Source organism: Lutjanus erythropterus, chromosome 24 (assembly GCF_056507025.1).
Source record: "Lutjanus erythropterus isolate fLutEry1 chromosome 24, fLutEry1.hap2, whole genome shotgun sequence".
Classification (NCBI taxonomy): domain Eukaryota; kingdom Metazoa; phylum Chordata; class Actinopteri; order Lutjaniformes; family Lutjanidae; genus Lutjanus; species Lutjanus erythropterus.
Genome location: NC_139340.1, coordinates 16664597 through 16691736, shown reverse-complemented (window position 1 = coordinate 16691736; position 27140 = coordinate 16664597). Strand labels below are relative to the sequence as shown.

Sequence of the window (27140 nt, the reverse complement as noted above, 5' to 3'; positions counted from 1 at the left end):
TTCAACATGTGTATGTGGAGTAATGGTCCACACATAAACCTCTCTGACTCCGGATGAATCCCTTTAGATGAAAGCATCACGGTTCTGTGGCACAAATAACAAAAATAAGACTTTATGCAGAAGACGCGCGTGACACACAGAGTTCCAGAGGTGACAAATGTCATGGCGACAACTTTTATATCGTCCGTCGAACAAACGAAAAGGACCCACTTTGTTCCACGGACTCGTGTCTTCACGAGTTCAGAAACGCTTTGATCAGACAAATCTTCTAAGAAGTGGATGTGGTGGATTAACCGAGTTTAAAGTGGGAGGATTAAGTTGTTTTGCCCTCTCTTTAGCCACGCTAGCAGCACGGTCTGTCAGTCCGTCCGCCACTTTGGCCGAGACTGAAATATCTCAGCAACTATTGGATGGATTGCCGTGACATTTAGCGCAGATATCTACGGTGGACAGACGAGTAATCCCAATGACTTTGGTGATCCCCTCACTTTTCCTCTAATGCCGCCATGATGTTGACATTTGTGGTTTTCAGTGAAATGTTTCACCAACTGTTGGATTGATGACAGTGAACTTTGGTACATTCATGTCTTCCTCAGGATGAATTGTCACAACTTTGGTGATCGTCCTAATTTTTCACAGGTTTTCACCGTCATGCAGACCCCAAGAGTGGACATAGACAGAAAACTAGATTATATTAGCACTTGAAATGCTATTGCATGCACTCAAAATACAACAAGTTCCTATAATTTTGGTTGATTTGTGGGAACGATACTTCCTTCTCAAAATTTTAGATAAAATCACGGATACAAGATGCAGTTTATTCCCGCGTTTTGGCAATTTATGTGCACAAGATATAATTCGTTCCAATGTTTTGGTTAATTTGTGGGCACGAGATTTAATTAGTTCCTATAATTTTAGTGAACTCTCAAATAGAGCTGCAAGTAATGATTATTTTTATTAGAAAATAGTAAAAAAAATAATAGTAAAAATTGTAAAATAAATAAATTAGTTCATTAATTAAAAAAAATGTCTTGGTTTCTATTTCTCCAACTTCATTTTAGAGATTTCTTGACTTAAAAAAAAGACTTATTTGGACTTATATGACTTAATTTAAATGTAATCATCTAAATAATTGATTGTTGCAGCTCTGCTCTCAACCAAAAAGGCAGATACATAACAATATGAGCGATGAAACACTGCGACCGTGGCTCCTCCTGATTCCACAGGTATCGATCATAAGTCGGGACAAACTCCACAGTACCTGAGTTTACTGCAGCGTCGCTGCAGACTGTGCAGCAGCTTCACTGTAAATACTTTATTTCAACACATACAGTATCTATGCATTGGCCAACATGACCAGGCTGCTAACAAGAACAAACAGTTAATTATTTACACTCCACAGGAGCATTTTCATCGATCTTGTACTGTGGTGCTCAACATTTTTAAATTGCAGCCCTCTAGAAAAATAAGGTCGGTGTTTGCAAAATTGTCTTGCAGTCCCCTTGGGGAAAACATAACGCCATGATTCAAAACAGAGAAAAAAGTTTTTAAAGTTTGAAACTCAGGCCTGTATAATGTGTTTGTCTGTGTCTGGAAACATTATTTTGTATTTAAATTTTAATTTCAAACCTCTGCAACATTTTTTTTTTTTTTGAGTTTGTCTTGACCACAGCACTCTTCTTACAGTGTTTCTCCACTATTACTTTATTTTCCAGGTTATGCTGGGGGTAAAAAAAAAAAAAAAGTTGAAACTTGAGTTTGGAAAGAGCAGATCTTAAGTTTTTAAACATTTGAAGGCTTGATAGACTCTTTTAAGTGTTTCTCACATTTGTCCAGTGCATGTGATATATTTATCACTTTAAATATACTTTAAATAACTGGCAAATATGAGCTAATCACATGATATTTCAAAAATGTTTGAGTTAAACGGGAACATCACCCTCGGCACCTGCAGCAGTGAAAACGGAGAAGAGGCACTGAAACGTCCTCAGCTGCTTTTATTTTGAAAATGCTGCCATCTGCTGGACAAATAAAGAGACAACATGGAGTTTCCTGTGAAGAGGAACACGCTGTATCACTGTGGGCCAACACTGACATTAACATTAGCTACTAAAACAAAGAATAAAAAAATAAGGCACATCATTAAAGTTGAATTTCTGAGGTTTTTATAGACCAGTTCATGTCGCTGCTGTAAGTGTATCACTTGTTCATTTGAGCTACAGGAAAATAAAACTTTAAATGTGCTTATAAAACTCAAAGGATCATAAAAAAAGATGTTTAAACAGACAGCCTCATTATAACATAGGATAAATCAACTGTCGTATTGAAATATCTGACTTTGGGGAGACTTTATTGTGAACTGATTGGTCACGATCCAGACAAGTCCTCTAAGATCTGAAGGAGGGTTTTTGCACAGTCCAGTGCCCACAGCACAGTCTGCATGGAGGCAGTCATCTGACAGAAACACACACAAAAACAGAGCTGGAAGTGTTGGAACGAGGCGTTGTGGACTGATGAAACAACAACTCTTTGGCCAGACTCACTAACAGAATGTCCGGGGGGGAAAGAAAAAAATTAGGACTTTTCAATAAAAGAACTTCTGGCAACCACTGAGGCAGAAATTCGAAACTTTGAACTAATAAACTAATTAAAGAGGAAGATTTATGCAGATGCTTTAACAGGGCCAAGACTGAAGTTTTGCAGATAACCTGTGGCAACAGCTCTAAACATGCACGACCTAATTGCCTACTTCTGATTTTGCAGCATTCGGAGTGGAAGAGAGGAGGACAAACATGATGCAGAGGCCTGATGTCGTGCCAGAAAATACTGATACTGATCTGTCTCAGGTGAGCTGTCTTTAGGGGACCAAAGTGGGGACGGGCTGAACAAGGGAGTGGTCTGTGAAATTCAGTTAAACTCAACGCACAGGGCCGTTTCTAGCTTTTTGCAGGTGGGGCTGGTTGTGGTGCTCAAAGTGCCAAAAAATACATTTGAAAATTTCAAAACCAGTGACCCGGTAACTCAAGATAATCCACAGATCTTCATGTGAGCAGTTTCATGTTGGAACTACTTTTTTCTCGTAGACAGAAAGTAGTTCCTACATGAAACTGCTCACAACAACATGCTGGAAATAACCTTACTTTTTGGCAGAAATCTAGCACTCAGTTAAAATTTATAACACCACAGTAGCGTCATGTGTGTTTCCTTTAACATTTAATTTGTTTTGGTCTGAGATGCTGCTGCTCTACTGCGACCTCTAGTGGCAGTGAATGTCACATATGACGCCTTTAACCATACTTTGGATGTCTTATGTAAATCTGAATTTACATTGCAGACATTTTGGAGTGTCATAACAGGAAGAAACCACTGATATGGCTTGTGGGGACAATTAGTTGCTTTTCAAAAATATCTGCCATAAAAAAGGTAAATTTAAGAAGTCCAAAGACTTATTTAACATCAATAAGACAACACCAAAACTTAATTGACATATATTTTCTGTTTTTCGTTTTTTTTTGTTTGTTTTTTTACAGTACTTAATTAATTCCTCTGTGTTGCAGGTTTGATCTTAAAATAGTTCCTCACTCTGTCTACAATAGTCACCTGTGCCTCTTTAAGACAGTCACACTAAATTAAGCCTCTCCCCCCCCCCTCCGCTTTCTAAAATAGTTCCGTCCATCATTCAGGCGCATCTGGTTTTGAGTGGCGCGAGCGGCGGCAGTGTCCCCCAGCGCGCGCGGCAGGGAGGACGCGGAGCACCTGTGCGTCTTGTGGAGGCGACAGTTAAAGTACGCAGCGGCTCGCGAGCGCTCATGTTCTCCTGTGTGGCGTGAAGCTGGAGCACGCAGCCCGGAACCCGCCGCCCCTCCGCTGGGCTGGACCCGAGCAGCCAGCCCTCTGGACCGATGTCCTGGCCGAGATGTCCCGACACATCTACATACGGAACAAGATTGGCGAGGGCATCCAAGCGCCCATCTTTCAGGTCGGTCCTTCACGAGCCAACTTTAAAATACGACAGTCATCACGCTTCTGACAGCAGATACACACAAGAAAATACTTTAAAAGCTTGAATTAATGTGTATTTGGCAAGTTACGTCTTAACTGTAGGGGAGACCGGGGCTGGTTGACACACGACGTAACAAGTCTTTTTTTTAAACAACTAATACTGGAAAGTTTTTACCCATAAGTCCTTGTGATGATGTGCCTTGACTGTTAGCGCAGGTTGGAGTTGGTTTGAAGGACTTTTAACATTTAAAAAAAGGTAAAATAGTCATAACTTATGTTACTAAATACATGTCGGTGCGTTCACGGACACAAATAGACCATTCTGACATTAAAAAATACTACTAAGTACTACTAATTTATTATACGGTACACTAATACAACAACATGCTGTAGTTATTGTTCTATATTAGACAGAGGTTATAACCTATTTAGAAACCGTACTCCTAACTTTACTAATAAGACAAACAAGCTTTACTTTGTCTGACTGCGCTATCATTGGTTGTAGTGTTTCTAATTTTGTGTATTTTCCTAAACCCATCATTGAAAACATTAGCAATCGATCTATTACCAATAATTGTCGATAAACAAAACACGTCTTTCTCATTTTAGGTTTTATTGAAGCAATTTTAGCGGCACAGAGGAAGAAGCTGGAACGTGCATTTTTTCTTGAAAAATGACTGCAACGATTGATCGATCATACAAATAGCTGGCAACCTCAATTGACTAATTGATTAATTGGCTAATTGTTGCAGCTGTTGTAGGCGTATGTATAAAAATGAAAAAATGTAGAATTTCAAAGACACAGCAGTTGTATTTTTAGTGTGTGCATGGTTGAGGAAGTTGTAGAGCATTTTGTTCCTCATACATTAATATGCAAAATTATATCAAGTTTATATGTACAATATTCAAATGTAAAAATTTCTTTTTTCATTGTCTTTATCATATTTTATCATAATAAAGCTCCTGTACTGTAGTAAACCAGCCCTGATCTCCTTCACCATGCAGCATTTATTTTGATAAGCTATTTACTATTACTGTTCATTAAACGGACACAACCATCAGTCAGTGACCAGTATTGGTAAACTTTGACATTTTATTGAAATAAAATGCTCCTATGTGGTCCAGGGTTTATAGTAAATATAGCAGAATAATAAATAATACTAAACTAATTCTCTTTGAAATGTTAAATGTTGTTTCCGGTGTTTAATGTGTTAACTTGTGAGGAGTGACTCATAAAATGAGCAGATTTTGGCTGAGGTTCTGTCTGTTAGAGAGCTGATAACTGATATTTCTTCAGCTTAATTGATCGTTGGAGGCTCCGGGATGATATTAATAGCCTGGTCTGGTATTTATAGACCTGTCTAACTTTTATCCTTCACATCTCTTCTTGGCTGGAATTGAGAGACGGGCAGAGAGAGATGGTGACCCAGATTAATGGCCCTGTTTTTATAAATTCAGGGAAGTAGGTTCTGACTTTTTAACGGTGACATTGTCATTAACTCTGGAGACTTGAACAGAAATGGGGCAAATCACTGGCAGATAATTAATTTAGCTCCCTGGAGATGGACTCTGCTGGTATATTTGGACTTTTTTGGAAGAGAAAAAGAAGGAAAGAGAAAGTCGGGAGGTAAGGAGAAAAGAAAGTAGGCAAGGCAAACATACATATGATGCAAAATCATACCGTATAGTGTGTCTTCTAGTTAATTAGTTAAATGCCTCGTGCATCAGTTTGATGAGATTTCATTGAACATTTCACCCACATATTAAAATCATAAAACATACAGATGCTCATGGAGAAAACTTCAGAGACATCCTGCAGGAAAAAAAAGTGTTTCTGCTGGTTGAGATCTTGTCTTTTTCCTCGCAGGTGAATCGAGGGACTTATTCCAGGAGGAGTCGACTCAAGAGGTCTGATGGCAGCACCACCTCCACCAGCTTCATCCTCAGACAGGTACTCGAACGCAAACAAAGGCACTATGGGATGTAAAATAGAAATCTGTCCCTAGCTGTATTTTTATGCACATTTTGGAGCGTTGTTAATGTGAGATGGAGACGCTTCCATCTCGTGTAGTCTTCTCCTCATCATCACGCTCATGGCTCTATAATACGTCCATGATCGCGCCACACAGATCTGATGGAACCCTCCTCACATTAATTCATAAAACTAACAGAAATATCATATTTGCATCCTGTTTTCCACATCGTCTTTCACTGTTTGAGGTTCAACTCTTTGAAGCGCAGCATCTTGTTGCATCCTCCTCGTGGAGATTTGGCGCCACCTACTGCTTATCTTGATTAAACCAAATAATAATCACATAACTATAGTGGATGGAAACAAACATTCGTTCATGTTTTCTTTTGCTGATTGACTCAAAATTTGGTTGCAGTACATTTAGATACAAACATGGCTTTCTGAGTTTTTATTCATACCTGCAAAGTAGTCGCTTTTCACCGTTCTGGATCAAAATATGTCACTCATCTGAACTGTGTAGAATCAAAGAGGTTTTTGTGAGAAGGGAGGGCTTCTCACACTGCGAGGGGAACAGCTGAGGGAGGGGGAGGAAGGCAGATGGTTCACTAATCGGTCGTGGATGCCGTCGTCCTCTCGGGCCTATTGAAATAAAGAAAAATGTCGAAATTGCTCACAAAACCAAACGCACTACAGTGTAGGATCGTGCTGTTCACAGACAGGTCTGCTGTTTGTGAGAGTGAGACAGAAAGAGTTGTGTCAGACCCGCAAAAGATCGTGTCAGTGCGATTACTTTAACAAAGAACAACGGGTACAAATCTCGCGAGAGTTTTGCAAAGCAAGGGTTCCCTTCTAGACACGACTGACAGAGATGCGCAGCTCCAGAAATAGAAAATCATTTCGTAGTGGCTGATGGTTGTGATGTGGTGTTAAATAAGTCATGCTTAAAGGTGCATGTGGAGTCTGTGCCCACAGGTGGCGCTGTGCAGCAATGATTAGATGAAGTCAGCAACCTGCAGCTCCAGTTCTCCCTGTGGCTTTGACAAAAAAAAACATTTAGTTTTAATTTATCATTGTTGTAGTGTAAAGTGCTTCTTACATTTTCCAGTTGACAAAATTCTAAACTACACATGTCGTCAGTTCAGACGTGCGTCACAGCCTACGTCTATGTCTTGGCGCTTTTTCCTCTAAATTCTGCCGGTGGCTAGTCTCGTTTCCCCAGGATAGCTGTGGATGCCAAATCCAAAAATAGAAAAAGTCTCAGAGGAAAATAGAGGATTTAATAGTTGCAGCTCCTGACAGATATTTGTTATTTATTTTTGCCCAAAAGTGGCTCTTTTGAGAGTAAAGTTTGCAGACCCCTGCACCAGGACATGCATGCACACGCATGACACGACCACAGGGCCGACGTGATGCACGCTGCTGTCGACTGCAGAGGGCAGACGTTTACTGCCAGTAGAAGGTAGCAGTGAGGAGACAAAGAAGACTGCAAACCAGAGCAGGTTTTAAAGATTTGTCATGCACTCAAACCACTTAAACGTGAGCCTCACAACTCTGGAGCCAAAGATATTATATATTTTTCTAATACAAAATAGACCTAAAGCATACAAAACTGTACAAGTTAAGTCATATTCACATCTTTTGGCTGTATTTTAATTAAAAGTTTAGATAACCCTGTGTGCATCAGAGGGCCACCTGTGTCTTTTTGTTATTTCCTTTCCATAATAAATTATGGATGATACTCTGTCAGCTTAGGTGTTTCATATTTTAGTAGATTTTTTTAAATGTGCAAAATAAATCAAATGAGATCTTCAACTTAGATGCAGACTCAGACGCAGGAGGGAGGGAGGCGTTCGCTGTCTGCTCCAAAACAAGGCGAAGCCTGCAGATGGAGTGTGTGAGATTTTTAATGTCTATAACTTTACAGTATTTTTAACTTAATATGGTAGATCAGTTTTTTTTTTCAATCGTTTTGGATTTAATGGCCATTTTTATTTTAGGTTTTTGTTTATGGAGGGGGAGGATGGATGCTGCTTTTTGTTTCGTGTGCTGCACGTTGATGCTCTCATGGAACTGAAGGGTTCCATTAAGTTTTAGTAGGTTCTAATGGATATCAGTGGGTTTGAGGACGGTCTAGAGCAGATTCACTGTAAGTGGTGGTTGTGGCAGCCTGTTTGATGGTGCTGGAGATTTGCCTGATGTTTGCAGTTGTACTTATTTGCACAGAGAGCGTCGTGTAGAAAGACTCCAAACTGGATCTCTGATATTTCTTGTTTATTGTTTTCTCTTGTTTTTTCCTCAACCTAGTTTAAGAATAACATTTTTTCTTTTGACAAGCCAACAGAGTCGGCTGATACACACTCATCTCTGCCAAAAGAATAATAATGATTCATTATCACGGAGCTTGTGAGGTCTGTTGTTTACTAAGTAGCCTTCTATTTTTATTGAAACTTTAGGAATTATTATCATTATTTTTTATTTTTACCCTATGATCACATATTTGATGGCCTAAATGTGTCTGAAAAGTCAGGAAATTTTGCACGCTCGTCACGTCTGGTGAAAAAATTTATATTTTATTGGTGTTAAAAATGGGCAAGGCAAAACGCCTCAACGACACCCCCCAACAGTTTCAAAATAAAAGCCCTTTCTTTTAACTTTGACCTACATGTATGAACATTGGTACACATATGTATCACATCAGGACATACAGACTTAAACACACTACCTATTTAAAAAAAGAAGAAAAGGGATCAAATATATATAAAAAGCCGATAACATCAGCCAACCGATACATCAGTCTGGCTCTAGTTGAGATGAATAATTTACAGAAAATATAATTGAATGGTTAATTGAATAAATTAAATATAAAAAATGCGACTGATGAAACATTTAGGTGGGGTGCACTGGGTGGACTTTTTTTAAATTCTGGCTACGTTCCTGTGCCAACGTGTCCCGTTTGGTTAGATTAAATATCCCTAAAACGTAAATATACCTGTGCTGCACTGAGACCACAGCATGTGATGCTTTTATGTCTTTATTGATTTTTTTACTTGAATAGTATAGCTGTAGCACTCATGATTTGATTCTCAAGTGGAAATAAGCTGCCATTTTTAAATACATCGGTCGTGTGTGAGAATTCATCAGCCCCCCCTGTATCATCAGGGGCAGATTGAATGTTTTTTTTTTTTTTTGCTCCCGGTGGAGAAAAAACAAGCAGAGTGAGAATGAGAGGTAACAGGGAAATGGAGGATGCTGCTCCCCTCTTTCACTCCTCCATCCCCCTCCCCCGGTTCCCCGCTACCTCCCCGCACTAAAAAAAAAAAAAAAAAATCAAGGAGAGCGCTCATCCAAGCTGAGTGGACAGCCAGCCAGCCAATCAGCTCCTTGCACATTGGCTCTGTCATCAGGCTTGGATATTGAGGAAGGATCCACTGCTCTGCTGCTGCTGCTGCTGCTGCCTCTGCCTCTGCCGTGCTGCTCGTTGTGTATATGTATATGTGTGTGTCTGTGTGGGTGTGTGTGTGTGTGCGCGCGCGCGTGGACGCCTGATGAAATGAAATGCCAGGATTGGGCTTCCTCCAGGGAGAACCTCTCCGTCCTATAATGTGAGCCGGCCAGGAGCGCTGTGGGATCAGGGAGAAGCTGCATCCATCAAGCGACGGGCCTCCGGAGGACCAGGCGTGATCCAACGGGAGGGGAGATCTCAAAAAAAAAATTTATTCTTCTCTGCTGTGGGAGAGAAGGGATTGTCGTCATCCCCCCGTCCATCCTTTTTTTTTTCTCCGTGGTGCCCCCTCCTTCCTCCTCCGCCTCCACTCTCATTTTTTCCCCCTCATTCTTCTAGAGGCGCTCGTTGGAATATCAAACCTCCATGTATGACAATTTGTACCTGCATGGATTTGAAGACTCGGAGGCGGTGAGTGTTCGGACGTGAATCTCGCTGTGTGTTTATTGATGGAAGTGGCTCAGCTGTGCACACACACACACACACACACACACACACACACACACACACACACACACACACTCACACCAGAGGCCTTTGATGGGTTAGCCAACGGTACAGTGTAGCGTGATCGTGGGCTATGCTTGGCTGGAAGGGGGTTGGGTGGGTGGGTGTTGGTGTGTGTGTGTGAAGAGGAGGGGGTGCACATTAGGCAGATGGCCTCTGACGTGTGACATTCACACAGTTCTGTATATATTCGTCTTTGTGCATGTGATGCATGTGCCGTGTATTCGCCCCGTGAACCTGTAAGAATGGACAGTCAGGAAACCACCGGAGCCAGGAGGAGCCATTTAGCGTTCATCACACTCTGTAACGCTCAGAGACGGACCGAGCCGTGATTCAAAGAGGATGATGGAGACACGTTAATTACTCATTTCTCCCCTAAGGCCCGTTACATGTGTCACATTTCTGCATTTATTTAAAAAAAAAAAAAAAATGTAGCCGAGAATTTCTGATGTGAGCGTGCGACTGCGCGCCGTATAGGCTCTGCCGAGGCTCACAGAAACATGCATCGTGATGTCATTAAGTGGATTCTGATGTTGATGAGTCACATGCTGAAGCTACTCCATTGGATAATGGCTCTGATGCTACAGTGCAAACCTCAAAGCTTCCACACACGTACATGAAATAATGTTTAGAACGACTTATAACTGCTGGGTTGAGGGATTTTTAGAAAAATGCTTTATTGTAGGGTAGCTGGTGCCCACATTGGCTGCAGACAAAACCATATAAATACTCATTTTTTTCTAGATCTGGTTACTAAAATTACCGAGCGCAGGTGTCGTTTGACTGGAGAACTTTCAACACTGCTTGGTACCAGGTCATTTCAATTGATACCATAAAGGCAGTGAGCACAGATACCCAGCCTTCAATTTAGTATTTTATTACCATAAAGTTGGTGAACCTGTGAAAGACAGATTTAAAAAAAAGGAATTGTTGACTTCTCAGAAGTGTCCCACGCTAGCCACAAAAAAAATTATAAATTTTTTGGACAACGATTTGCTGAAATCACAAAGTCTTCTATGATACGATTTTGGTTCGATGTCTGCGATCAATATCAGATGATGTCCGTTTAACACAAAAAGCAACTAATTACTGATTTGACAATTTGCTGTGGGAATTTCAAAATAAAGGTGTATCTAGAGGACGATATAGATCGATGTTTTCACTTGTTACACTGTTGCCATACAACAATCTGCTACGTTTACATGGATCCTGATATTCCACAAATTATCAGATCAATACCTCAGTCAGAATAAAAAAGTCGGAAAAGACTATCTGAAGGAATTTTCAACCTGATTGAGAGGGACGGTGTAAACCTTTGATAATGATTAAAATAATAACCATGTAAATGCTTCCTCCGATCATTTCTCTCCGGTTAGAAAAAAATGCCCGACGTGACAAAAACAAGTTTCCAGAAGGGACGGAAACATAGATTTAAAGATTTAAAGATGCAAAATATTGTTCCCAGGGTAAGATGGGGGTCCGTCTTGAACATTTTCACGTGGAAACGCCTCTTCTTCTATCATTCTTGCAACATATTAGATGCTCCACAGCAGGTGGATTTAAAAAAAAAGTTATGTTAGGGTAAAATGCTGGAAACACACATTTTTAATCAGATCAACACAGCTGTTAAAAGCTGTTATTGGATGATATGCAGAGTTCAGGTATTGGGAAGGAAAATAAAGAATCAGAACATCTGTGCTGAGATGTCCTCACTTTTAGTCCATAGTTTGGGTTGAACCCTAAAGATATTGGGTCCTACAGTTCCCATAATGCAACTTATTTTCCATCAGACCCGCCCTGTCTGGTAAATGAATCATCATCTTTCAAACTCCACATACCCAGTCAGTGATGCAGGGTTTTTGTGAAGCATTTAGCTCAGGCTTAGATAACCTTAATGACATCACTATGACATCAGCGCAGGATATTTTGTGGGGCTTCAGAAGGCCACAGAAGACATAATACAGCATTTTTCACAGACTGGAGTTGTACTTCTCATGATGAGTATTTGATGGGATGACCAGCAGATGGCCACCCAGCCTAGAGCCTGGTTCTCCTCGAGGTTTTTTCCTCGCCGCGGTCACCTTAGTGATTGCTCATGTTGGGAATTGTTGGATTTGTGTAAATGACATTACAAAGGTCTTAACCTTCCCTGTATGAAAAGATGCAAATGTAAAGATTTTGCTCTGTATAAATAAAATTGAGTCAACGTGAAAGTCGAGCAGCTCAGAAGAAACATTTGACGTTTTTTCCTGCTTCAGTGATTTATCTGGAAATCATACAAACCCAGAAAGCTTCCTAAAGTTAAGAAACCGTTTCTGTTCCTCAAACTTGCCACTCTGTGATTGGATGCACGCAGTCCAGACGAGGAGTGTGCTGAAGTCAGGACCCTGCTGCTGCTGCTGGCTTGTAAAAAAGACAAAAAGTGCTTAGCTGTGATGGCCGGCTTGATTGATCTTTCTCGAGACTAATGGTCTTCCTTAATTGAATCATCATTAGGGGCTGATTGTTTAGATTAACACAGCAGAAGGAAGCGCTTGGTCCAGTCACATCCCAGCAAAAAAAAAAATGTTGCATTGACTGGAATTCTCGGTGTGTGAGAGGATGAACTGCTGCACGTCCGGCAAGTCTCAAGACACCGAAGTGACGAAAACCCCTGACAGAATATAAGAACGACCGCGTACCTCTGTAACTCTCTGTAACCTCTTTAAACTCCTGGTCCAAGAGATGAAGAAATCCATCTGCCCCCGCCTCTCTGGGAGCAGGGATCAGATCCGTCACCATCCAGAATTGTCTGGAAGCGTGAGATTGGCTGTGTGTGGCCATTCAAACTGCTGACAGCACAGGACTGGAAATTCCACTTTGTCTGAGATGCTCCTGGCAGTCTGCTCTTTTCTACATCATCCATTTCACCTGTTTTGCATTCAGAGTGCCAAGCCACCACTCTGGACTTGGCACAAAGTTGATATGAACCCCAAAACTTGGTCCCATAAACAAGTTTCTTCATTCTGCTTTGCAGCTCTGTGCTCGTTTGCATAAACACACTTAGGCTGAGGAAATCCTGAGGGCGATTTAAGGGAAAGCCCTATAATCGCTAAGTATTTACTCTTAGCTACTCGAGTATTCTCTCATGTGTTGCTAGGAACCATAAGTGAAATAATTTGTGTTAAATCAGACAATGGATGACATGTTACTTAAAGAGGAGGAGACACCAAGACATTTTTCAGGTCATGGAAAGTTCAGTGGACGATGTGCAACTTGCAGCTCTGACGTTAGCGCTAGGAACTGTGTAGCTAGCTAGCCAAACATGAACATAACTGCCTGCTTTTAGCGTGTATTGAAACTCACTACTTGGCTATATTTTAGAGTACGTGCTTTCCACATTCTTTTGCTCAAATGACAAACTTCATTTGGAAACTTGAGATGGTTTATGCAGCGAGGCACTGATCCCTTGGCTGTTAGTCGCCAATGTCATCACATGTATGAACCTCAGAGCCTATAGGTGCCTTTTTTGTCTCTTAAGAGAGACATTTTAGGTCATTAAGGTGCATCTGTCAGCAGCATTTCTACAGTGTCTGCAGAGTAGTTCATCCTCATGATTCCTGACCTCTCTCTTAAACTGAACTCTCTTAGCCGAACCCACGTCGCACATTTACAGCACTGTGGCCTTTTCCTGTTGCTCTGAAAGCAGCTCTGCCTACTGTACTGGCCGGGCAGGGTGAAATTTTTACAGCAACCCTGTCTGACAGGAGAGTCTCGACTATTTTTAACTGCCGTTACCGGGACTGTAGTACTCGAATCAGTTTTGAGCAGGGATGTCATGATACCAGAGATTTAGTTTCGCTGTGGAGTTATCGTGCTTTTAGTTTTTGATATTGATGGTCTGTATTACCCCGTGAACAGTTTGTATCACAGCTCTGCAGTTCCACTTACCTGTTTTGTGTGTTTCCTGTCCGCAGGGCTCAGCTGATTCATATACTAGCAGACCATCAGACTCAGATGTCTCTCTGGAGGAGGAGCGGGAGGTGCAGGCCCAGGTCCAGAGCCAGAGCCCAAGCCAGAGCCAAGGACCGGGACAGAGCCGCCAGGAGAGGGAGCAGCAGGCCGCCATTCAACTGGAGAGAGCCAAGGTAGCCAGACTGTGACGCTGCTGGGCCAAATTCATATGTGGCTTTTTTTTTTTCTTTTTTTAGATACCAGCCATTCTTGAAAACTTGGACAAATTGTTCAAATTATTATTAGCAACACTCTAATTCCAATTTTGTTGGAATTGTGGTGGGGCTTTTTTTTGGTATAAATGTATCTTAAATTTTTTTAAAACCAGAAAACAACGTTAAACAATTTAAAAATATGCGAAAAGCCTCCAAAATCTGAAACTAACAACACCTGCTGATAATATAGGTGTAAAAATGTGCTGCTATAATCATCTTTGTTTTAAAATATTGTTTAAATGAAGGTTGTGTCAGATTTCTGTCAACTCCATCAGATTTTTACAAAAACATGATCAATCATCAGGCATAAAAAGGTTCAGCTATACCCTAAGGACCCCTGTGTCACTTCCTGGTTAAAAAAAAAAAAAAAAGACGGGAATACCGCTAAACTTTCTATTTTTAGACAAATCCATTAAATAATATTGCTATCAGATGTGTTTCAAACATAACATGTCGACTCTGTAGCCCTCATGTTTTCTCAGTGATGTCTCTGTTAATTCTCTGTCACTCACTGTACTTGTTCGATCCTCCAGACTAAACCTGTGGCGTTTGCTGTGAGGACCAACGTCAGCTACTGCGGAGCGCTGGACGAGGATGTCCCGGTCCCGGCCACAGCCATCTCCTTTGACGCCAAGGATTTCCTCCACATAAAAGAGGTACGACACGAGCACGACACCCAGCTACTGCTCTGTCAGCGTTTATTTGCTGCTGAAATCACTGATGATTTTTTTTTCCTCCTGTCATCGTCCTCAGAAGTTCAACAATGACTGGTGGATCGGTCGGTTAGTGAAGGAGGGCTGCGAGATCGGCTTCATCCCCAGCCCTCTGAAGCTCGAGAACATCCGGCTCCAGCAGGAGCAAAAGAGAGGACGAGTCCAAGGGTAAGTAACAGAAAAGCACAGTCATCTCAGAAATTAAGAATTATAAGGACACGCAGCAGTAATATAAACAAAATAAAATGTATTAGAGAGATAAGAGAATTAGCAATTCTTTAAAATAATTGGGAACAACTGTTCAACAAACTATAAAAGTGCAGACAAACAATCAGCAGAGGTTCAAATCGCTGAAAAGAAGGAAATAGATTATTCTGTCAGTAATTAAGAGCCCTGCTGGGGCTGGAACCATTCTTTTATCGGATTTATTTTCATCTCCATGCTGAAGCTTTGTTTGTCACCTTCATGTTGAAACAGCTGCTGGACGCCACATTTGCTCTCTGCTTCCTGCAGCTATTGGTTGTTTCAGGTTTTACCACCACTTCATCTTAAACGATGATCAATATTTCCAATCACTGCGCGGCTCTGTTGGGTTTTTGATCGTCTGATACAGTAAATAGTTGGTTGATTTTGTGCAGGGCCGTAGCCTCGCGCTGAGGTCGTGTCCTCAGCGTTATTTTCTGAAAGTTTGGGGGTTTTAACGACTTTTTGTCCCACCTTAACTCAAGATTCAAAGAGAGGGAAACTCATATCTTCCCATTACATGTTGGGTGACTTTATTTGTACCTGTGTGAGGATTTGGTTTGCAGTAACAGTCAGGGAAACCCTCCTGACACATTTTACAAACATCACACATAAAGACAAACATACCAGATCTTATCTCAGACCTCATAGCTTATGTCTAATTAAAGGGACAGGAATGTAGTGCTATTTATCCATCTAATGTTTTTGGTATGAGTTGGAAAAGAAAGTAGTGCTGATAGATTTTAAAACAAAAATAGTCAAAATCCTCTGATTCCAGCTCATTAAATGTGGATATTTTCTGGCGTCTTTACTCCTGTAATGTAACTTTGATTTTGGAGTGAACCTTCCCTTTAAGAAATCTGAACTAGAACTGTGAACTCGATTCTTTAATCGGCACTCGTCTCGTCATGCCTGTATCTGTGTCCAGACATCACACAAGATTTTCTGTATCCTCGGCGACGGCTGTCTCACATCACTCGTCGAGGAAACCCCACCTCTCTGTGAGGTTTTCCTCCTAATTGTTACACGAGTTTGATCTTCTAAATGTGTGTTCCCAACATAATAGAAGAGTAAAAATCAAAAACCTCTCTAAATTTGTGAAGAATGCGTGTCATCATCTTCACCGTCATTGTCACACAGACCTAACAGCAGCGGTGCTGCTATTTTTGGCAGTTTTGTTGAATTTAGGACAAGATCTGTGCCGTCCTAACACAGGACTCCTGAACACGCTTCAGTTATTTTATTTAATTTATTGCATTTTTTACTTTAGGAGGAGGTTCTGTTATGTTGGTCCATGCAGCTCCTCAGCAGACCCGGGTTACACTGACAATAAAATAACGTCATCAGATTGAAAAAAAACCCTGACAAGCTCTCAGATGTTGACCCAGGTCTGCTCATGACTCATGACTATTTACTCCATCACTTCTACTCATGCAGACGGTACCAGTGTAACAGTTTCAATAGCTGTAATTAGCGGCCCTATCAGCCTCCCAGTTTCCTCGCGTGTGTGTAATGTGTCTTGAAGGTTCTGTCAGCCGGAGTTTGTACAGTAACTCACATGCACTTCCTGCAGCCTTACTGTTCACTTTAATACTAATCTTACTAGACCGCAGCGCTTCAGAGCTTCGCTCACTAGCTCGGCCTCTGTGGCTTTTTCGTCACCGAGCCTCGCAGACGAGGAGAGACGTTTGAACCCCATTAACCAGGACTACAGTTTCACTGTAACTGAGAAATAGTTGTCCTGCGTGAGACCTGCTGCCTTCCAGAGATGCTGGAAAAAGATTTGTTTTTATTCACTTTTTACACAACTTCACAAAGAATCAGTTTGTACATAATTAAATAAAATGTTAATAATTATTTTAACTGACTAACTGACATTGACCGATGTTTAATCGACTTGTTGACTAATTGCATATTGGATTATGGTCCTCTGTAACTGATATTAAGTTCACATTTTAAATGCTTTTCAGCCCAGTTGTCAGTCATAAATACACGCAGACGTGCAGGAAACTCCTTGTCAGACAGCCTCACAGAAGCATCATGGGTATTTAAATTTTGTTGACCAACAATAGACCTAAAAATGCCGATCTGGGATAGCAGGATGGATGGTTCCTAATACTTTTTGCACATAAAAATCACAAAATGCAAAAGGCTCTTCATATGTCTTCCTGTGAATGTAACTGAAAATCTTTATTTTTATGGTCATGGAGTGCTGACATCAGTGGATTTGCTGCCTCACCTGCCTGAGTTGACAACTGTACAATTTGTGATGCCAAGTGGAAGATGTAATCACCTAAAAAATAGTAATTACGACAAATTAGATGTGAAGATTTGACTTGAAAGCACCATGTTTTTTTCTCCGTTTTTTTTTTTTGCTGCAACACAAAAGTACTGTTTCTTCCATGTTTTTCACGTTTTCTCTGCAGTGGATTATCAGTTTAAGTTTTACTTTTTCTGCCATTTTCCACATTAATACCAAGGTGTTTTTTTTCTGTCTTTCTTTATCCCCTCTTGTCTTTTCCAGTAAGTCTGGAGGGAACTCTTCTTCCAGTGTAGAGGATGAGGTATCTGCCTCTATCCGACCCCTCATATCCTCGGCAGGTGAGAACGTCGGACAGGGGGAGAGGGCCTTTAATAGCCAGCTGCCAGCTTAGAGCCAAACAACATAGAGTGAATAAGACTCTAAAGCCTTCCCATGTCTCTGCATAGAGCATAAGTTCACTGCGTAGAGTTGTTGGTACATTTTCCCATGATCCTCCTCTTCCTCCAGTTGAGGACTGCAGGCGCTCTGAGACTGGGGCTTACCACAGTGTGTGAACCCAACGACAAGACTATGAACCCCCCCTGAACTGCACTCATGTGACTTTGTGAATATAACCTTAGGACAATAGAAAGACATTTTGTTTTTATGTTTATCAATGCCGGATATCCTTGATAGGTTTCATTTGATGCAAAATTGCACATGTGAAGCATGTCTGAATGTTTTCTGAGTTATTATTGGAGACGCCTCCCCCGCTAGCAGCAGCTACTGACGACACTGTCACTGTCTTCTCTCCCCCCCCCCCTCCTCCTACAGGAAAGCAGAAACAGAAAGTGGTAAGTTGGTGATGGTAAAACTCACTCATTCACCATCCACTAGAACCTCGCTGCTGCCGTCGTAAACTGACAGGGACTAGTGGCACCGGCAGAACGTTAGAACCTCACATCACATCCTAGGACACGTAATACTTCAGCTCTACTGAAGTATAAAGTGTCAAATCATCAGCATTTCTGTGATGCCAAAGTATTGTAGTGTCAAGTGTTATAACTGTTACTTCTTGTATGTATGAGACTTACGATCTTAGCACTTTCTAGAATGTTTTGGGGAAAAGCAGAAAGTATTTTAGAACTTGTTTATAGATTTATCATATTAGAAAAGTCTGTAAACGGGGAGAAAGAGCGAGCCTTCCTCTGTCCAAGACAAAAAAATCTGCTTATTCACTTTATTGCCATGAGTTAGAGGTGAAGGTCGATACCACTCTCATGTGTGTACATTAAATATGAAGTCACAGCTAGCAGCTTGTTAGCTTAGCTTAGCACAAAGCCTAGAAACAGGGGGAAACAGCTAGCCCGGTTCTGTCCAGAGATTAAAAATGACCCCATTCACTATCTAGCTGAGGTATAGAGGAGAAGAAAAGCTGAATACTGCCGTCATGTCTGTTCCATAGACTGTAAATAAAGATGGACGATGCCAAAAAATGCATTTGAAAAATTCAAAGCCAGTTTCATGCAGGAGATATTTTCTTTCTGCTGTAGAATCTACAGGAACAATTTTTGATTTAGGAAACAGACACTGGTTTTGACGTTTTCAAAGCGCAATTTGGTCCCATTATATTTGGAAAAACATGCACTTTTGATTTTGGGGTGAACTATCCCTTTAAATACCCAGCAGTGATAACATTTCACAGTTCAAGCGTTCTTGTGAGAATCAAATCCTTTGCTTTGCGTCCGTGTGTTTTGGAGCTGACAGGTGACCACATTTGACTATAAATAGCAATGAAATAAATAAAATATAAACAGTAGTTTTTAATTTTGCTCATCAGATCTGCATCTTTAAATGAAATCGCTGCGTAATATATCAAGTTTGTTACCACTTTGGCATGGTACAGTGTTGTGGTGCTACTTTCTATTGTGACACTTGGTCTGGTTTTGTGTTAACTGGTAGTTTTGTGGCTATTTTACAGCATCAGTGTAGCCATCATGTCCATCCATCCATTTAACAAATGACGTTTTCTAGTCGTTCTTTAAACGTGTTGAATATTTCACAAAATCTCTTGCTAGAACATGTATTGATTGCTTCATCGAAGGCTAAAAAATATATGATAATGTGCTCCATTATCACTAATAATATCAATACATTCATTTTTTTTTGTTTTTTGACATCGTAATCATTTGCTACATGCCTCCACATGGCAACGCACCATTTAACACATCTGACTGTGATTCAAGGTCAGCTGACTCAGCAGTCCATTACGGCTGTCTGCTGTAATTGTCCTGTTTGTGATGAGTCGGCTGCCGCTGATTAAATCTGTGTGTGTTAACAGACGGAGCACATCCCACCGTATGACGTGGTTCCCTCCATGAGGCCTGTGGTGCTGGTGGGACCCTCGCTCAAGGGTTACGAGGTGAGCTGCCACTCGTCACGGCGAGGGGAAAAAAATTCAGAATAATCCTTTGTGCAGCATCGCTGGACGACGGTGTGCAGAAAGGACAAGCTTACAGGAAGGAGACGTCTTTTCCTGGAGTCCCATAAAAAAAAAAAAAATAGCTCGCTGTTGGCGCAGTTAATTCTGAGCGTGTCATCGCCCACGTAACATCCAGATTGCAGCCAGACTAACGAGGAGACGGGGAGGTCAGATGAAAATATGTTGTGTAATTGGCAGATTTAGGCTTTTCTGTTTTGAGCATCCTCCTGTCTCATTTCTGTCACTGCTGTTTCTAAATGTGTAGAAGAAACAATCTGCAGCACTGTAATAGTCACGATGTACACAGATGATGAGAGGAGCACGAGAAATATTAATTCTCTTTGGAAGAGGTAAAGATAAAGTAGGGGAAGGTTAGATTTAGGATTTTTAAATGTGGGAGACGTTCAAGATGCTGTGGAGGATCTTAAACTCAATCTGCAAATACAAATCTGCAATAACAACACATTATCGGTCCATAATAAGAAAGGGAACGTTGAAATATGCCAGAACTCAAATAAAAATCATTAATAACAAATGATGCGTCAGTATTGTATCCTAAAAACAACATAAATTTTACCTTTTGACGCTTTTTACATCCTTCTGTTTTTCTGCGCAGGTAACAGACATGATGCAGAAAGCACTGTTCGACTTCCTCAAGCACAGATTTGATGGCAGGTAAGAAAAAATGTGAAAGTTATTTGTGCCCTGTGATTTTACAGTTTTTACGCCACATCGCCTGTAGGATAGTTTGCCTCTGTGTGTGTGCTGCTTCATAATAAAAGCTTTTAGGTAACAAAATAACAGGAATTTACACACTTATTACACAAATAAGTGTGTAAATACAGATCTTCAAGCGGGTGCAAACCAAGTCAGGTCAAGCCAGTGTGGAAAAGGGGCAAAAGAGGAGCCGGAGCTGGAGTCGATAAATACCTGTGACTGAGTCATTGCACCCGGGAGTGAATGTTGATTGAACCCTTTTCCACTGAAGAAAAGAGACAGATGTTAGTGTTTTTGTCCAGCGTTTTCTCTGTGAGTCTGTTTTCATGTTTAAAAAACGTTTGTTTCCCATCATTTTCTAGGATATCTATCACACGAGTCACGGCGGATATATCGTTAGCTAAGAGGTCTGTTCTCAACAACCCCAGTAAGAGGGCCATCATCGAAAGATCCAACACTCGCTCCAGCTTAGGTAAGAACAGAACAACCGTTTTACAGTTTTTGGTACAATTGTAGAAACTATGTAAAACAATTACAGGAGATAATTCAACCAGCTTTGCCTAAATCTACACCAAGTATTCCTGCTGAAACTACAGTTTAAACCTGCATCACCTGTTTTTATGGCAACTTTGGGCAGCTGTGAACACAAGACGGACATGTTGGTTATCTATTTATAAATCCAGCAGACACATGGCAATGTTAGCGTTTACTAGCTGGTTTCCTGTCTGTTGTTTACTATTTATTTTGACTGAAAACTGTGCAGATCTCTAAATCTTCGTTGTGTCTGATCAGCTGAGGTGCAGAGTGAGATCGAGAGGATCTTCGAGCTGGCCCGCTCCCTGCAGCTGGTGGTGCTGGACGCTGACACCATCAACCACCCGGCCCAGCTCCTCAAGACGTCCCTGGCTCCCATCATCGTTCACGTTAAAGTCTCCTCGCCAAAGGTACTGAACGCTGGGAGGACACAGCCACACATGAGCCGAGGCAGTAGCTGGATTTTTTTATTTAGCGGGTTAAATGGACTTATCAGCGTCGTAATAATGTCAAGCCTGAAGCGTGTGATATAATCTCCACAGCTACTGTCCCACACAGTCATTCAGCTGGTGGAGACAAACAACAAGACATGTTAAAGGTAACGGTCTCTATGTAAGATTGATATTTACCCTCCACTGGTGTAGCAGCTCAACACAAGTACAATGTTTCCTACAAAAAACAGCATGAAATACTTTGACCAACATAAAAGGCTTTTTGATTTAGTGTGTGGAGTCAGAGGAGGTTTCAGCACCAAGTAGTCTGCACAGCGACACCTCTGCATGTGAGAGTAGGTCTGCTGCACTTCATCTGTCCACACTGGGACAACAACAACAACAACAACCACACTATCTGTCTGCAAAGATGTGTCTTCAAATTTTTATTTAAACGGTGCACTCACTTAATCCACACTCTCCTAGCATGCAAAATGCTCGCTGCACTACAGCCGACCAGGAAAACTCACGCCTTCCAAGAAGAAACACAGGAGGACGCTGCAGCCCTGATTCTGACCAGTCCAACCAGTCCACGAAAAGAAGCAAACCTATAAAAAAAAAGACAACCGAAACTTAAACATTAACATGCAGTGTGTCCACAGGCATGACTAGCACTATTAAAATCTCAGCACACGATGTAAAAATGTCTCATTATGAATTGGCATCCCTTCCTTTTTTGCACCATGTGATTATGAGGGAACCGGGTGACCTAAAACGAGCGCACCCGAAGCTGGATACTTTGAGTTCAGTGTAACTGGAGCATCGTGTTCTTTCCTGTCGTCCAGGTTCTGCAGAGGCTAGTCAAATCCAGAGGGAAGTCCCAGAGCAAACATCTGAATGTGCAGCTTGTGGCAGCTGACAAGTTGGCCCAGTGTCCCCCAGTAAGTGGCCGTCCTTATATACTGGTTTATTGTTCTGTACAAATACAAGACTAAATAATAAATAAATAAATAAATAAATAAATAATAAGGTACTTTCCAGACTACAGAATAACACAACAGGACCTCACGTACTATCAGTCAGTGTGGAGGTCATTTCTGTTTCATCTCATTTCCATCCTGAGCTTCATACCTGCTCTCCTCCCTCTGACCATCTGCTGCTAACAGGAAATGTTTGACATCATCCTGGACGAGAACCAGCTGGAGGACGCCTGCGAGCATCTCGCCGAATACCTCGAGGCCTACTGGAAGGCGACCCATACCTCCATGGCGACGCCCCTGAACCCCCTGCTGGGACGCAACCTGGGCCCCACCACCCTCACCCCGTACCCCACCACCATCTCTGGACTGCAGGTACACGTCCGCCAATCCCAGGAGCCTTTGCGAGGCATAATTTCATGAGACAGAGGAAAAACGTTCAGAGTTGTGTTGTTTCTTCATAAATTGTAGGGAAACAAAATGAATGTCCAGCCTGATTTGCGTTCTTGATGTGTTTGTGTGATTAGCAGAGCCAAAGAATGCGACAGAGCAACCACACCGGAGACCACTCCACCCCGAACGAGCGACGCAACCTGATGACATCGGACGAAAACTACCACAACGAGCGGGCGCACAAGGGACGCAACCGCATGTCTTCTGGCTCGCAGCACAGCCGAGAGCAGCAGGACCCCTACCAGGACTACCAGGACCCCTATCAGGATGCATACAAGCCACATCGCAATCGCAGTTCACCGGGCAGCTACAGCCATGACTCCCGGCACCGGCTCTGAGCCCACTTCTATCATCGCCAGGGCCCCAGCGGCCCAGATTCCACCCAAAACAAACGCTGCAACAGAGCCAAGACGGTCCCAAATTGTACCTTTTTGTTTCGGTTTAATTTGTTTTGCCCACCTGGCTTTCCCTCTCTTTAAAAAGTCCAACAAAATTCAGGTGTTTGTTTTCAATCAAGCTGCCAGGGCAAACCCCCGTCAATCAACGGCGCGAGTAGTCAAGAGGTTCAGGGTGCCGACGCTAACTAATGCTGTAAAATGAATTCCTTTACGTTTCTGTTTCTGGGACCTTTTGGGATTGTACTAACACGACGCTCAGCAGATGTGCAGCGCAGACTGTGCTTGTTGTCAGCAAGCTAACGACGGATAGTGGTCAGACGGTGACGGTGTGCGGGCTTCACGGCGCCTGGGACGTCGCACCGGGCCAGGAGGGGGGAGTCCAAGTGCACACAGACTGGTGAAGGCTGCTGACCCCTGCCCCGGGCCATGTATAAATCCTCTCACCATTTAGCTTCTTGCATGCTGATAGATGACCAACCTCCGCATCCACGTCATTGATATTTTGTACCTAGCATTCTGGATTCTCCAACGACGAGGTGTAGATACGGAGGTCCAATTTTCTAAATCACCTGATTGTGTGGATCGGCGGTAGGTAGGTAGGTAGGTAGGTAGGTGGGTACAGGTGGGTGGTGGGTTTGTGTGGGTGTGCAGATGATATCTGGCTGCTAGTTTTGAAAACTGGTGCTTCACATTCCCAAACTATTTTGCTATTCGAGAGTCACTTTGAGCAAGGCCAGCTTTTCTGTAGCATAGCTTTAGGATTTCATTTGGGTGAAGACCCTCACCGTCATAAGCGGAGCAGATTTCTGATGGTGCTGGGATCAGATCTCAGTTACACTGTAGGAGAAGGCAATACTGCTTCTGTTCTGAACAGCTAGCACTTAGAGAGTTAGAGAAGGCAATAGCTGTGACAGTCTATCGGATAGTTTAGTTGAAAAACAATAGCAAAATACTACTTGAGCTGCCGTTCGATGTCGCTGCGGTGTGGACCAGCGTGAAAACCGACGCCGGGAGAACCTTCGGACCAGTTCTGGATGATATTTTTGACCCTGCCAGCGTGAAAGAACAGGTTGTTTTGCGTTTTGTTAGCATCGCAATCAAAGTTGTACAGCGTTAAAACAAAAGTACAGATGTCGGTTAAGTCCTGCGATCGGTTCACAGCCATCGAATTTCCTTCCTGTGGTTTTAGGGGGTCAAAGCATTCAAAATGTGACATGGCAGAATCGGTTGCATCATGTTCATTCTCTGTGTAGCTGGCATGTTGTCCTGACTGCAGAGCATGTTCCCTCTAAACGTAAACTAGAACCCTACTGTAATCAAGTCGATGTTTGTAGAAGTATAGGGCGCCTTTCTCCAGGAAAAAAAAAAAATACAAAAAAGAGAAAAGAAAAAAGATGGCCCAAATTTACAGATGAATGATTTCTCTGGATCCCTGAGGTTTGAGACTCAAACGGCTAACAAAAAAAAAAAAAAAAAACTTCAAGTATTGGTTTATGTCGAGAGTTTCAGTGGATTGCATGACTCGAAAATGGAGCCACTTTAATGATAACAGCTTCTTTAATTCAGAGTTATGTTCCAAGTTAGAAACTGTCTAACAGTGATGAAACCCCAGCCCTCGCAAAAAGATTCAGCTGAGATAACGAGAATTTACCCACATGGTGCTTTGTATGGAAACAGCTGCTGCGGTTGCTAATGATGTTTTTAAGGCTTGTTGTCATTATCATGGTGTGCTGTACATATCTGACTTTTAAGATACCAGATTATCTTGTGATTATAATCTAATATCTCCAGATAACAAACAGTTTGATATTACATATTTTGGCTGCTTTTTGACGGGGAGCTGAAGTTACGTGTTTCATCTTATAAGGAAAGTCTTTTTGACGTTTAATCAATAGGGTAAGTGATCATGATTTAGTTTTCACTAGTAGATGTCGAAATGTCTCGATGTCAAGATATCTCTAAAATAATTTTGACATGTTACAAATATATTTTCACACGTAAAAATTAAATTTCGACTAGTCGGAACAGATTTACAGATTGCATTGTGAATTTTTATTTATCAAAATTAACATTTGACTCGTGAGAAATGAATTGCAGACATCTTAAAAGGTGCTACTGATAACATCCAGCGGATGCTGCAGGTTAGCTAACGTTACAGCGTACGTACACAAAGACAGGAGACAAAGCACATTGGCTAGTTAGAAAAGTGTGTCTTTGCTTTGTCCTCCTCAAGGACAGCGTGCTATTTAATGATGATGCTTTCACTATACGACTCTGATCTGCTCTCTAATATCAGATATGTACAGTACAATACACCATATTTGTCAGAAGAGTTTTCTTTGGCATGTTTAGACAAATGTTGAAGCTAAGTTTATCATGTAGACCCCCGTCCCCCCTCTGAAAACGATGTACAGTAGTGACGGCTGCAGCGCCAGATTAGCTCGGTGCCTCACAAACAGAGAATACACCTCTTACAAAACGCTCAGAAAATAAAAACTGGCTCAATGGAGGATCCGTTACATTAAATATAATGTGTTATAATGTTTTTTTTTTGTCTGTAGATCTATACAGAGTGCTGTCTAAATATTTAGTGATCAAAAACTGCTGCAAAAAGAACAAAAGATAAGTTAGGAGCTGCTGCTTTCAGGGCGACTTTCACTGTTTTAGATTCAAACATTCAGTCATAAAGTTAATTTGCGTTTATGGAGGATCAGGCTTCATGTCTGACCCTGGGTTAACGATGAGTGTGTGGAAAAGTGTTAAACACAGGTTTGTATCAAAAAAGAACACTCTGACCTCCTAACTTTAACTTTTCCCATCACTACAGAAAGACACTACTTCCTGTTTTGGCACCTTCAAATCTCGAGCTGTAGATCTGTTCAGCTTCTGGAGTTGCCAGCGGGGCTTCGGACTTTTAGGCTCGATAATATGCACTTGAATTTCTGAGGAAACTTTATTTGAAAACATAAAGTCTGTCCTATATAGGAGACATCTGACTGTCCCCAAGAACTGTACAGCCTGACACAGTTTCCGGATGTCTTGGAGGGACCTAATTCGCGAGACCCAATTAGAGCAACTTTCAGACTCACACACTCCTCCTCTTTACGCCCTGACAACAACTTCAAAGCCTGACCTGACGACACCGAGCGCGTTTTTCCCACGATGCAAAGCAGCTCCTAATTTATTGATTTAAATAGAAAATTAGGTGTGAGGTATTTTCTCTTAATAGATCACTTTGTATAGATTTGGATGAAAGGGTTTTGGAAAAACTTGTATAGCACAAAAGAAAAAGCAAAAAATTAAGGTGGGTTTTGAGCAACTGTTCCTACAATGTGAATCTAGTGGAAGGACGCAGATTATTCCAAGAATCAGCTGGTTTCTTTTCCCACTTTCCCTGTCGGTCTCTTTGTTTTACGCTCTTTGTTAACGGACTGAAACATCAAGACTGCAAGTGAAAAAAAAAGACAAAGTGTTAAAGTGCGTAATGTTACTGTTTACAGGCACGCTTATCTGTCTCATTCTGCCCCATAGCATGAATCCCATTGGTTGATTGAACAGGGAGCCATTTTCCATTCGAAAAATCCAACCAACCAATGTCGAGGTGGGCTGCTTGAGACAATCAGGAGGGATTTTTCCAGACCAGCGTCCCACCTTCCCCTCTCTCTTCGTGAAAACGCCCCGAAAACGATGAGAGAGGTTTGCCCCTTTTTTGAGCCGTGGGATTTAGATCAGAGCAAAAAATAAACGCCACGCTCACTC

General features: G+C 41.7%; 1 protein-coding gene across 2 annotated transcripts; it reads left to right on the top strand.

Annotated features, from left to right (window-relative positions):
* The first annotated feature begins 3511 nt into the window (after positions 1–3511).
* Positions 3512–25203, top strand: LOC146304895 (voltage-dependent L-type calcium channel subunit beta-4-like). 2 transcript variants are annotated; one of them, XM_084713262.1, is made up of 15 exons: positions 3512–3979; positions 5870–5953; positions 9816–9887; positions 13940–14110; positions 14725–14847; positions 14945–15072; positions 17672–17748; positions 18224–18243; positions 19731–19811; positions 20488–20546; positions 20951–21060; positions 21381–21532; positions 22399–22494; positions 22720–22905; positions 23058–25203. In XM_084713262.1, the coding sequence occupies exons 1-15, from the start codon at positions 3917–3919 to the stop codon at positions 23319–23321; spliced, it is 1686 nt and encodes a 561-aa protein (XP_084569388.1). In that variant the 5' UTR covers positions 3512–3916; the 3' UTR covers positions 23322–25203. The 2 variants fall into 2 exon arrangements, with proteins under 2 accessions (XP_084569388.1, XP_084569387.1); XM_084713261.1 differs by lacking the exons at positions 3512–3979; positions 5870–5953; positions 17672–17748 and having other exon boundaries at positions 9011–9887; positions 18225–18243.
* The last annotated feature ends 1937 nt before the right edge of the window (positions 25204–27140 follow it).